The sequence below is a fragment of the Crinia signifera genome, chromosome 7 (assembly GCF_055691185.1).
Source record: "Crinia signifera chromosome 7, ASM5569118v1, whole genome shotgun sequence".
Taxonomy (NCBI): Eukaryota; Metazoa; Chordata; class Amphibia; order Anura; family Myobatrachidae; genus Crinia; species Crinia signifera.
The window spans coordinates 163,202,146-163,214,224 of record NC_139223.1 but is presented as its reverse complement, the minus strand read 5'-3'; the positions used below and the strand labels follow the sequence as shown (position 1 = coordinate 163,214,224).

Here is a 12,079-nt window from a genome sequence, read left to right as displayed (position 1 = left end):
GAACATGTGTGCTCTATATAATAACTGGTAATAATAGTCTCTGTACAGCGCTGCGGAATATGTGTGCGCTATATAATAACTGGTAATAATAGTCTCTGTACAGCGCTGCGGAATATGTGTGCGCTATATAATAACTGGTAATAATAGTCTCTCTATAGCGCTGCGGAATATGTGTGCTCTATATAATAACTGGTAATAATAGTCTCTGTACAGCGCTGTGGAATATGTGTGCGCTATATAATAACTGGTAATAATAGTCTCTGTACAGCGCTGCGGAATATGTGTGCGCTATATAATAACTGGTAATAATAGTCTCTGTACAGCGCTGCGGAATATGTGTGCGCTATATAATAACTGGTAATAATATTCTCTGTACAGCGCTGCAGAATATGTGTGCGCTATATAAATAACTGGTAATAATAATGAATGGATACAGCAGTCAGTATACATAATAGGGTTAGTGGATGTGTTACTATGTGGTAGGCGTGGTTAAGGCATCATCATCCAATCATGACCTGGAGGCACGGCGGAATTGACAAATGGGCGTGTGCAGGGGATGAGCAGCACAGGTAGGAGAGCAGCAGCAGTGGGGACTGGAGACAGACAGGAGGCTGCTGTTCAACTTGTTACATTGTTACCGGGAGCAGTGCTGGAGACAGGAGACACAGGAGCAGCAGAGGAGTGTAACCCCTATACCCTCACACAGGAGCAGCAGAGGAGTGTTACCCCAATACCCTCACACAGGAGCTGCAGAGGAGTGTTACCCCAGAGGAGTGTTACCCCAATACCCTCACACAGGAGCAGCAGAGGAGTGATACCCCAATATCCTCAGACAGGAGCAGCAGTGGAGTGATACCCCAATACCCGAGCAGCAGGGGAGTGTTACCCCAATACCCTCACACAGGAGCAGCAGAGGAGTGTTACTCCAATACCCTCACACAGGAGCAGCACAGGAGTGTTACCCCAATATCCTCAGACAGGAGCAGCAGGGGAGTGTTACCCCAATACCCTCACACAGGAGCAGCAGAGGAGTGTTACCCCAATACCCTCACACAGGAGCAGTAGAGGGGCGTCATCCTTTTACCTCCCTGGGACTCCCAGTCCTTGGGTCACCATGTGTCGCATGAAGCCCATCAGTCCCCCATACATGGCGGTGGCAGCGGAGCACTGTGGCCGGGGTGAGCAGTGACCCGGTCAGGAGAAGTTTGGGGCTCAGTGAAAGTTTGGGGACCCCCATGGTGACAGTATGTGGGGGAGGGAGAAGCTGCCCCGTGTGCCAGACACCTCCCAGGCGCATGGTCTGAGTGACTGATCCCAGGAACTAACAATCGTCCACCCAGCCCGATGTGTGATGTGAGCTGTCGGATGTGGCTACAAAGTACAACTTCTATTTACTTAGCAAAGCGTTCAAAGGTGAGTGTGTGCCCGGGGCAATCTGCAAACATGGCTCTGCCAGCCTCTAATCACACTGGTAGCCTCTAATCACACTGGTAGCCTCTAATCACTAGTAGCCTCCTATCTCTGCCAGCCTCCACTCACTGCCAGCCTCCTATCACTGCCAGCCTCTAATCACTGCCAGCCTCTCATCACACTGGTAGCCTCCACTCACTGCCAGCCTCCTATCACTGCTAGCCTCCTATCACTGCCAGCCTCCAATCACTGCCAGCCTCCACTCACTAGTAGCCTCCTATCACTGCCAGCCTCCACTCACTGCTAGCCTCCTATCACTGCTAGCCTATAATTACTGGAAGCCTCCTATCACTGCCAGCCTCCAATCACTGCCAGCCTCCACTCACTAGTAGCCTCCTATCACTGCCAGCCTCCACTCACTTGTAGCCTCCTGTCACTGCCAGCTTTTAATTACTGGTAGCCTCCTATCACTGCCAGCCTCCAGTCACTGCCAGCCTCTAATCACTGGTAGCCTCCTATCACTGCCAGCCTCCAATCACTGGTAGCCTTTAATCACTGCCAGCCTCTAATCACTGGCAGCCTCCTGTCACTTGCAGCCTCTAATCACTGGCAGTTCCTATCACTTCCAGCATCTAATCACTGGTAGCATCTAATCACTGCCAGCCTCCACTCACTGGTAGCCTCATATCACTGATAGCCTCTTATCACTGGTAGCCTCTAATTACTGTCAGCCTCCAGTCACTGGCAGACTCCTATAACTGATAGCCTCTTATCACTAGTAGCCTAACTGGAAGACTCTAATTACTGTCAGCCTCCAGTCACTGGTAGCCCCCTATCACTGGAAGCATAATATTACTGGTAGCCTCTAATTACTGTCAGCCTCTAATTACTGCCAGTCTCCAGTCACTGGTAGCCTGCTATCACTGGAAGCCTCTAATCACTGACAGCCTCTTGTCACTGATAGCCTCCAGTCACTGGCTGCCTTCTGTCACTGCCACCCTCTAATCATTGGTAGCCTCCTATCACTGGCAGCCTCCAGTCACTGGCAGCCTTCAGTCACTGGCAGCCTCCTAACACTGGCAGCCTCCAGTCACTGGCAGCATCCTGTCACTGATAGCCTCCTAACACTGGCAGCCTCCTAACACTGGCAGCCTCCAATCACTGGCAGCCTCCAATCACTGGCAGCCTCCTGTTGCTGTCAGCCTCCTGTTGCTGTCAGCCTCCTATCACTGGCAGCCTCCAATCACTGTCAGCCTCCTGTTGCTGTCAGCCTCCTGTTGCTGTCAGCCTCCTATCACTGGCAGCCTCCAATCACTGTCAGCCTCCTGTTGCTGTCAGCCTCCTGTTGCTGTCAGCCTCCTATCACTGGCAGCCTCTAATAACTGCCAGCCTCCTATCACTACAGCCTCCTAGCACTACAGCCTCCTATCCCTGTCAGCTTACTATAACTATAGCCTCCTAGCACTACAGCCCCCAATCACTACAGCCTCCTAGCATTGCAGTCTCTTATCACTGCAGCCTCCTTACACTACAGCCCCCTATCACTACAGCCCCCTAGCACTACAGCCCCATATCACTACAGTCTCCTAGCACTACAGCCTCCTAGCACTACAGCCCCATATCACTACAGCCCCCTAGCACTACAGCCCCCTATCACTACAGCCTCCTAGCAATACAGCCCCATATCACTACAGTCTCCTAGCACTACAGCCTCCTAGCACTACAGCCCCATATCACTACAGCCTCCTAGCACTACAGCCTCCTAGCAATACAGCCTCCTAGCAATACAGCCCCATATCACTACAGCCTCCTAGCACTACAGCCTCCTAGCACTACAGCCCCATATCACTACAGCCTCCTAGCACTACAGCCTTCTCGTGCCTGTTTTGTTTATCATATTTCTGTTATTCTTATTGTAAATGTTGTTGTTATTGGTACATTATATTTCTGCAATGTATATGATTAGCTCCTCCCCTTTATTTACCCGCTGTATCATATAACGTACAATTTGGTAATCTGTAATCACTGTACTGTATATAGAGAAACAACTATCCAGCCCTGTACAGAACCATTATCACTCCTGTATATTATATGTAATAACAAATATATATCGTTCTATAATCTAACAGAGGCTGGATTACGGCAGCCTGTCCTGTAATATATGAGGTGCGCGTATCCCGCTTCTATCTGTATATAATGCGCAGGAATATGCAAATTGTATGATAAATATCTTTTGCAATAATTTTCTTGCATTTACTTTTTCTTCAGCCAACTATATCCGTAAGGAAGGAATATCCGCGGACACTGCGTATAAACACGGAGCCTTCAGCTCGGGGAATTTCGTTATCGGAATGTTTTGAATATTTCCAGTTATTGCCAAATATATTGACATTGGTCATCAGGTGACATCATGGCCGGATTGAGTCCTGGGATCCTGGTGGTCCTATGGTTTCTCCTGGCATTTCCACCATCTGCGTCTGCTGCCTCCAAGGCTATTGTCTGCCAAGAGATTACTGTCCCCATGTGCAAGGGCATTGGATACAATTACACCTATATGCCCAACCAATTTAACCATGACACCCAAGATGAGGCCGGCTTGGAGGTGCACCAGTTCTGGCCTTTGGTGGAGATCCAGTGCTCACTTGACCTGAAGTTCTTCCTGTGTAGCATGTACACGCCTATCTGCTTGGCGGACTACAAGAAGCCTCTCCCCCCTTGCCGGTCAGTCTGTGAGAGGGCCAAAGCCGGCTGTTCCCCCCTAATGAGGCAGTACGGCTTTGGTTGGCCAGAGAGAATGAGCTGCGACAAACTCCCACAGAATGGCGACCCCGAAAACCTCTGCATGGATTATAACAGGACGGAGACCACTACGCTTCCACCCCTCTTTGCAAAGCCGACTTACCCGCCGAGTGGGCGAAAGCACCTGACGCCTCTCCATAGTCAGAGGCAACCGGCCGGCGACTGCGATGGGGTCTGCAAATGTAGGGAGCCTTTCATCGCCATAACTAAGGAATCCCACCCGCTGTTCAACAGGATTAAGACCGGCCAGGTGCCCAACTGCGCGGTTCCGTGTTTCCAGCCCTATTTCACCCAGGATGAGAAGACTTTCACCACTTTTTGGATAGGCCTGTGGTCCATCTTGTGCTTCATCTCAACCTTCACCACTGTGGCCACCTTCCTGATCGACATGGAGAGGTTCAGATATCCCGAACGCCCCATCATCTTCCTGTCGGCTTGCTACCTCTTTGTGTCCATTGGATACATCATTAGACTTACAGTCGGCCATGAACACGTCGCCTGCAATAGGGATCATATACATTATGAGACGACCGGTCCGGCTCTCTGTACGGTCGTCTTTCTCCTCATCTACTTCTTCGGGATGGCCAGTTCTATATGGTGGGTGATCTTGTCTTTCACATGGTTTCTGGCCGCTGGCATGAAGTGGGGCAATGAGGCCATTGCCAGTTACTCTCAGTATTTTCATATGGCAGCGTGGCTTATACCCAGCGTCAAATCCATCGCGGTCCTGGCTTTAAGCTCGGTGGATGGGGACCCGGTCGCTGGGATCTGCTATGTCGGTAACCAGAACCTGGACAACCTGCGCGGTTTTGTGTTGGCGCCGCTGGTGGTCTACCTTTTCACCGGGACAATGTTTCTGCTGGCGGGCTTTGTGTCACTCTTCAGAATTAGGAGTGTTATTAAGCAAGGTGGCACCAAAACAGACAAACTGGAGAAACTCATGATCAGGATAGGTATATTTACCGTACTTTATACCGTGCCTGCGACTATTGTTGTTGCCTGTTATATATATGAACAGCACTATAGGGAATTCTGGGTAAAATCCCACAACTGCTCGTGCCCCGGTGACAAAAAGCGTTCCAGGCCGGATTACGCCGTTTTCATGCTAAAGTACTTTATGTGCCTCGTGGTGGGAATCACTTCGGGTGTATGGATTTGGTCTGGAAAGACTTTAGACTCTTGGAGAAGATTCACAGGTCGATGTTGCAGAAGTGGCAAATCCATCAATGGTTTGGCATACAGCGAGGCTAGCACAGCAGTGCCGGCCAGGACTGGCTTACCCAGCTCTGTGCTGTACCACAAGCAGGTGCCAATGTCTCACGTCTGAATGTTGCAGAACTTACCCCTCACGTGTGTCTCATGTCAGGTGGGCACTATTGCTGTGTATTGTGTCACCGGCTGACCCGGCCTATACATCACGTTGGTAGGAGGAAGGTTTGGGTCAGATGGTTCTGTTGTTCACGCCCAGAAGCTCTTATTGCAGGTGCCCTTTCACTGCTGGAAGCAGAAGCTGGGTCTCCAGTTTCTCCAGTTGAATGTAATTGTGTACATTAGGAGACACCAAATTCATGTCAGCGTCATACTTTGTTTTTTTGCTTTAAAACCCAATTGTCATTTAAAGGCATAGGACTGCAAGGCTGTTATGGGACAAACCATGTTGCTAGGCAGGGGGAACAAATACATGTATATTGTTTCTGTGCAGGGTAAATACTGACTGCTTTTGCATGTAGCCTACAGATGTTATACAGCTTTATTTTTAAGCTGCAAATTAGATTTCAGTTTGAACACCCTGCACCCAAATCTAACTCTGCACATGTTACATCTGCCCCACCTGCAGTGCAGTGCAGCACGGTTTTACCCATTCGCCTGCCTTTTTGTTTCCTGCCTGTTCCACATGACTAATCCTGCTTCTGCTAAATCGGGGCAGTGTGTTTTATTGAACCCTGTTGATAAATTGACTTGATAATGCTGTTTATTGAATCATGAACAACCCTACGCCGTTTCTGCAATGGCACCTGCTGTAAATGCATTCCTCCTAGGAATATTGGCATGTTGTGCAAAATTACCTCAACTTGTTTTCAGTTTTAACACGACTGTACTGCAGTGTGGCAGATGGTACGTCACTGCAGTGTTAAAGGGTCTGCTGGTCCAGGGCCTGAGCTGCTTGGACAATAACAACACTGACACCTGCAGGACGTGTGCAGGCATTACCCTCCAAAGAAACTTTATACAGGACTGCGCATAAGATTTTATTTTGTTATTTTTTAAATGCCTTAACCAGCGATGTTTTGCTGTTATAAATGAGCACAGGTCGTTCAGCGTCTAATTATAGTTTTTTATTCCTTTTGGTTTCACGGCCAATCCGTAAATGACAGGTCCAACATATTTTAGACTAGTTAGGACTTTTCACTGTGGGTAGTAGATGCATCTTGTACACTAGATCTTGTATACCAAAGCTGACATTCATGTAATAAGTTAAAAGGAAAAAAAAGTGATTAAGACTAAATTATTTTTGTGTATAATTGTATTATCCACGTTCTATTGTATTATTCTTAACTGTAGTAAATGGATTACTGTGTACATGTGAGGATCATAGGGCTGACAGGAAATGGTCGACACATTAAAAAGGTTGACATGAGATTTTTTTTTTTTGTGTTCACTTCTACTTCTGAGCATGTGGACCAGCCATTCGTGTACTAAGACTAATTAGTGCACAGAATTACTGAACTCTGTACACTTTACCGTTCCCACAGTCTTGTCGACATTTTGCTTGTGTTGACCGATATCGTCCATGTAGGCCTAATGTACATCTACCAGTAGTGTTTGATCTATTGACTGTCACCTCATAGTCCGGATCTCCCGTGTCCTATTAGAGAATGCATTTAAGCTCGTTGCTCTTTTTATTTTGTTTATTGAGACGAGACGAGTGTTCCAACTAAATGGTTAATAACTCCTTAATTTCCCACTAGGAATAATATTCAGACATGAGTGTGAAACGTACGTCGGCTTCTGCAGTAGATCTGTGACAATCAGTTGTAGGCTGTAGCACCTCGTGCTCTGCAACGCCGGTCACTGCGTCCTGTTCTAGTGTTTGCTCAGCCTTGCTTTGTGTATAAGGCCGCCGGTCTGGTTATCATACAATGGGACAAGGCTCCTGTGACTCTCACATGTTTGCATTTGGCTGCCTAGTGTGCCTATAAAATCAATCACATCACAGTTTGCAAACTCTTTATTTTTCAGTATTCCTTACTTATACCCCAACCACATTCAATAATGTACAAATGAAGCTATTAAACAGTTTCCACGTCTGAGCCGAGGTGCAGGGGTAAAAATAGTCCTCCATAACATCAAGCATGTTAACGTCCGTTTCGCTTTTGCTGTCACATGGCGACTCCTCAGTCCTCACCTGTTTGACACTAGCAAACATAGGCCGCACCCATTGTGCAAGGTATTTGCCGTTTGTTTTGTGCGTCAGCAGCGAGTCTGTAATGGGTGCAGGGAGTTAAATATATATATCTTTATAGAAGCATAGAATTTCACGGTAGATGAGAACTACTTGACCCATCTGCGCTGCCCCTTACACCCGGCCCGTGTTTCTGTGCTCTGACATAACCAACAATGCATTCTCTGGTGTTTTACTCAGGATTCTGTTGCCTAGGCCTAAGCAGGGACTGTCTTGGCCCATTATACTGGACACCGTGTAGGCAGCTATGATGACTTTGGGTTGACCAATATTCATAAGAATGCAGTTTATCAAATCTCCAGGACATGGTGCTGGATACTGGTCATAATAAGCCTCCATGTTGTGTCTGCACATGGTGCTGATGGGTCTACCCACAAGATGGCTGCCTCCACTGTTGCTAATAATGATGACAATTTGACTCTTCCCCTATGTTGAGGAGCTGGTTTACAGTTTGCTAATTATATAACAGGGACGTATCTGTGTATTTCCTAATATCACATCATTACCTGTATCACCTGTACTGCAGCATCTGCCTTGTTGCAGTGGAAATGTAAATATGTGAGAGGACAGAACATGTATATGTGAAGCCAGATTCAGTAAAGCCAAAAAGCAATTACATTTCTGTGTGGAACAGATGCATTTATATTGTTTCTGTGCAGGGTAAATACTGTCTGCTTTTGCATGTAGCCCACAGACAGTGTTAGACAGCTTAATTCTTACACTGCAATGGGTAACAAGAAAGTAAATTTGTGTGTAGCGCAGTCAGGTACAATAACCGCACAAAGTGCGACTACGTAGGAGCGGCTGTGTTCAGCTGCTGGGGCACCGGGACAGAGACCTCGTCTACATCTCAGCTCTTGTACTGATCGTTATGTAACCAAAGATCATGGTGACAACTTCCCAACGGCATTAAAGGGTCTCGTTGGGAGATAGAAGTTTAGGGAACATAACTGTCACCATCGTCAACGCAGAATCTTATTTGTATCAAAGAATTTTGTTAATGGGTTAATTATAATTAAGCTCTTTGTTAAAAACCGTCACTTATATCATTAAAGCGAAATGCGCTGTTAGAGTACCAGAGGCCATAGGGAGTTATACCACCCTGGGGGCATTACTGTTTGTGCCATTATCGTTCAGGTCCATGTCAGCCAATCAGAATCGAGCTATCATATTCTATAATATACCAGATAAATGAAAGTTAGCTGCAACAGGCCAGATCTCCCTTTGTCCTCACCAGGTTTAACACATCTTCCCTATAGCGCTGCGCACGCTGCACATATATCGGTTTTCCCGCGTCATGTAGATGATAGATTTGATATGACGCGGAGTTATAAATATTGTAGCGTATTTTCACATTGAAATAAAACTACAATGCCGAGCTGTATATGGAGAATATAGTATCTGGTTCCGGTATATTACTGGTGAGACCGGGTTCCCGCCAAAGCAAGCGTAGTCACACCCAGGCGCTTACCACGTAACAAGTGTTCCACCAGCGCGGCGGCGGCCTCCTCTCCGGCAAAGGGAATAGATAGCGAGGAGGCGCCGCGTGCATCTGTGTCCGTCCACGTTTCATTTATATGACAATCCTGTGTGTTATATTTTGTGCAAAGTTTCACATTTTATTCGAAGAACATTGTATAAGAGATGAGTTATTTATGACGCGCGGCAGAAAATTGTCTATTTTTTTTGTTCTCGTTTGTTCAACTTGTTCCTAATAATTGTAGAGAAAAATAAATAAAGCAGAAATATAATTTCAAACAGTCGCCTGATTCTTCATTTAGTGCCGTTTGTACACGTGGGAGCGCACAGCAGCGCTGTGTGTGAGCCACCTGGTATACGGCTTCCAATGTCTAGCGCACTGATGGCTAATTATGACACTTCAGCTGTTGTTGAACTACACATCCCAGCCTGCCCTGCTACAGTTTTACTATTTGGCCATGCTAAAACTGATGTAGAGCATGCTGGGATGCAGTGGCGTAACTAAAACTTTTGCGCCCCCCCGCCGGACAATTTCACCGCCCCCCCCCCGGGACAATTTTGCAGCTGCCCCCCCCCCCCCCCGTTAAAGGACCCCCCCGGGAGCTGGCAGGGGGGTCCGTGCGGCGCGGAGGTACCTGTATTAAAGGAGAGCCTGGAGGTCCCTGCGCCGCCTAGTATGATGCTGCCGGGGTCCCTGCAGTGAAGTGGAAATAACGCGCTATCTCCAGCGGAGATAGCGCGTTATTTCCACTTCACTGCAGGGACCCCGGCAGCATCATACTCAGCGCCGCAGGCGCAGGGACCTCCAGGCTCTCCCTTAAACAGGTACCCCCGCGCCGCACAGACCCCCCTGCCAGCTCCCGCTGCACCCACATGCAGTGGGGAGCTGGCGGAGATCCACCAGCGCCCGCAGCCCCCCGGCGCCTCCCCGCCACCGCGGGGGCTGCGGCCTAATTGTTACGCCACTGCTGGGATGTGTAGTTCAACAACAGCTGGAGCATCAAGGTTAGCCATCACTGGTCTAGTGTCTTGGTAAAAGGTCAACAAGTCCAAGTTTTGGTTGAGAAGCAAAAGGTCGTCAGTCAGAACTGTTGACAGGTAAAAGGTCAACTGTGCTCATGGTAGACAGGTACAAAAAGGTCAGCATGACAATCGTCAGCACACAAACGTCCGACGCAGGGTTTTAATAACAACTTTTTCTTTACTTACCATCCACGTGGACTATGGTTGGGAATAGTAACTTGTGGGCCTGGCCCTGGGAAGCAGAGGTATTGTATTATTCAATATGCAATAACACACAATAGTGTATGTGACTGCCTACAAGAACACGGCTCCAGCGAGTCGCTAAGGCTGGGGTACGTGACCTGAGAGCGGAACGTCATGAGTGTGTCTACACTGGTTCAGGAATCTATGTACTAAGCTGTGGAGAGAGACAATCATCTCATTCAGGCTGGTTGGTACATTATCTCTCTCCACTATACCACTCTCCAAGGCTTGGTAGGAATGTAACCTATAGCCTGTGCTCTGCATTCTGAGGAGGGGCCCCAAGGCTCCATGGTAGGGCCCGTTCTGCGTCACCTGTGTAACAATATTGACATTGCGGGAAGGGTAGATAACACTGAGCAGCGATTTCACAACACACAAAACAATCTGCTGACAAGTGAAAATATCAATCCACTATTTACCGTAGTCCTGGTTATCAGGAGGATAAGTGTACGGCCCCTGTGGGAAGTAAGGACGGCAATAAGAACACTCCGATGGTTCTACAACATCAAATACAAAACGGGGAAAACCCTTTTTGTGAGTATGGCTACTTGGATGTGGGACCAATGTTAGACAGCACTTACATAGACAGCCATTACATCGACACCATTAGTTCGACAGCTCAATAGGTCGACATGCTTTTAGGTCGACATACCATTAGGTCGACATGTCATTAGGTCGACACTGCCATTAGGTCGACAGTGTCTATGTCGACAGTCAAAAGGTCTACATGGTTTTTCCACTGTTTTTTGGCCGAAATGTCGACACAGTCAACATGGACACCGTTTGAAGTGAACCGCAGCCCCTCGCATCGCTCGCTTCGCTCGCAATGCTTAGGGCACGGTGCCTCGCTGCGCTCGGCACACTATTTTATTCTCCCTCCACGCCCTAGTGGATAGTAGGGCATGAAATACCGCCTGTCGGCACATGTCGGCTCAAAAAACAGTGAAAAAAACCATGTCGACCTTTTGACTGTCGACATAGACACTGTCGACCTAATGGCAGTGTCGACCTAAAAACATGTCGACCTAATGAGCTGTCGACCTAATGACATGTCGACCTAAAAGCATGTCGACCTATTGAGCTGTCGAACTAATGGTGTCGATGTAATGGCTGTCTATGTAAGTGCTGTCTAACAATAGTCCGGATACCGGCTACTTACCTCTTACTGCAGGATGGGGAACCTTGTGTAGTTTCACAGCAGCAGTTATGCCGTCAGCGTAGCGTCCCTGTCAGAATCAGCGTAGTATTCCCGCGGCTGCTTGCGTCCCTGGCTACGTTATCAGCGTAGGCTGCAGCTGTGAAACTACACAAGTAACTACCGTACTGTTGCCGGGAACTGCATCTCTGTCCCCGGCATCCCTGGCAAGCCTACTCAGCGCTTCTCTCACACCGCCGGCGCCAGCATGATCGCCTCTCTTTGGCGGAGAGGTGATCATGCTGGCGCCGGGGAGAGTCACTTCATCTGTTTGAGACGCAGGAGCATCTCAGACACTCCAGCAATGAGACGCTCCTGCATCTGAGTAGCTATTATGGCAGGGTACAGCAACCCTGCCTACAGGGTTAGGGGTTCTGTAGTGCCTTTTCATACCCCCACTATCCACGGCTGCCCGAAGCGTGGCGAGCCCCGCAATGGGATGCGTTACGCGTCCCCCACTATCCACG

The 12,079-nt window shown here is 48.2% G+C and overlaps 1 protein-coding gene across 1 annotated transcript; it reads left to right on the top strand.

The window, feature by feature from the left end:
• The first annotated feature begins 390 nt into the window (after positions 1-390).
• FZD5 (frizzled class receptor 5) lies at positions 391-9,442 on the top strand. Its single transcript, XM_083154225.1, has 2 exons — positions 391-1,413; positions 3,679-9,442. The coding sequence occupies exon 2, from the start codon at positions 3,821-3,823 to the stop codon at positions 5,534-5,536; it is 1,716 nt and encodes a 571-aa protein (XP_083010351.1). The 5' UTR covers positions 391-1,413; positions 3,679-3,820; the 3' UTR covers positions 5,537-9,442.
• The last annotated feature ends 2,637 nt before the right edge of the window (positions 9,443-12,079 follow it).

What these genes read in the sequence shown, in the direction of transcription:
- FZD5 (XM_083154225.1), top strand. Translation starts at nt 3,821, where the DNA reads ATGGCCGGATTGAGTCCTGGGATCCTGGTGGTCCTATGGTTTCTCCTG.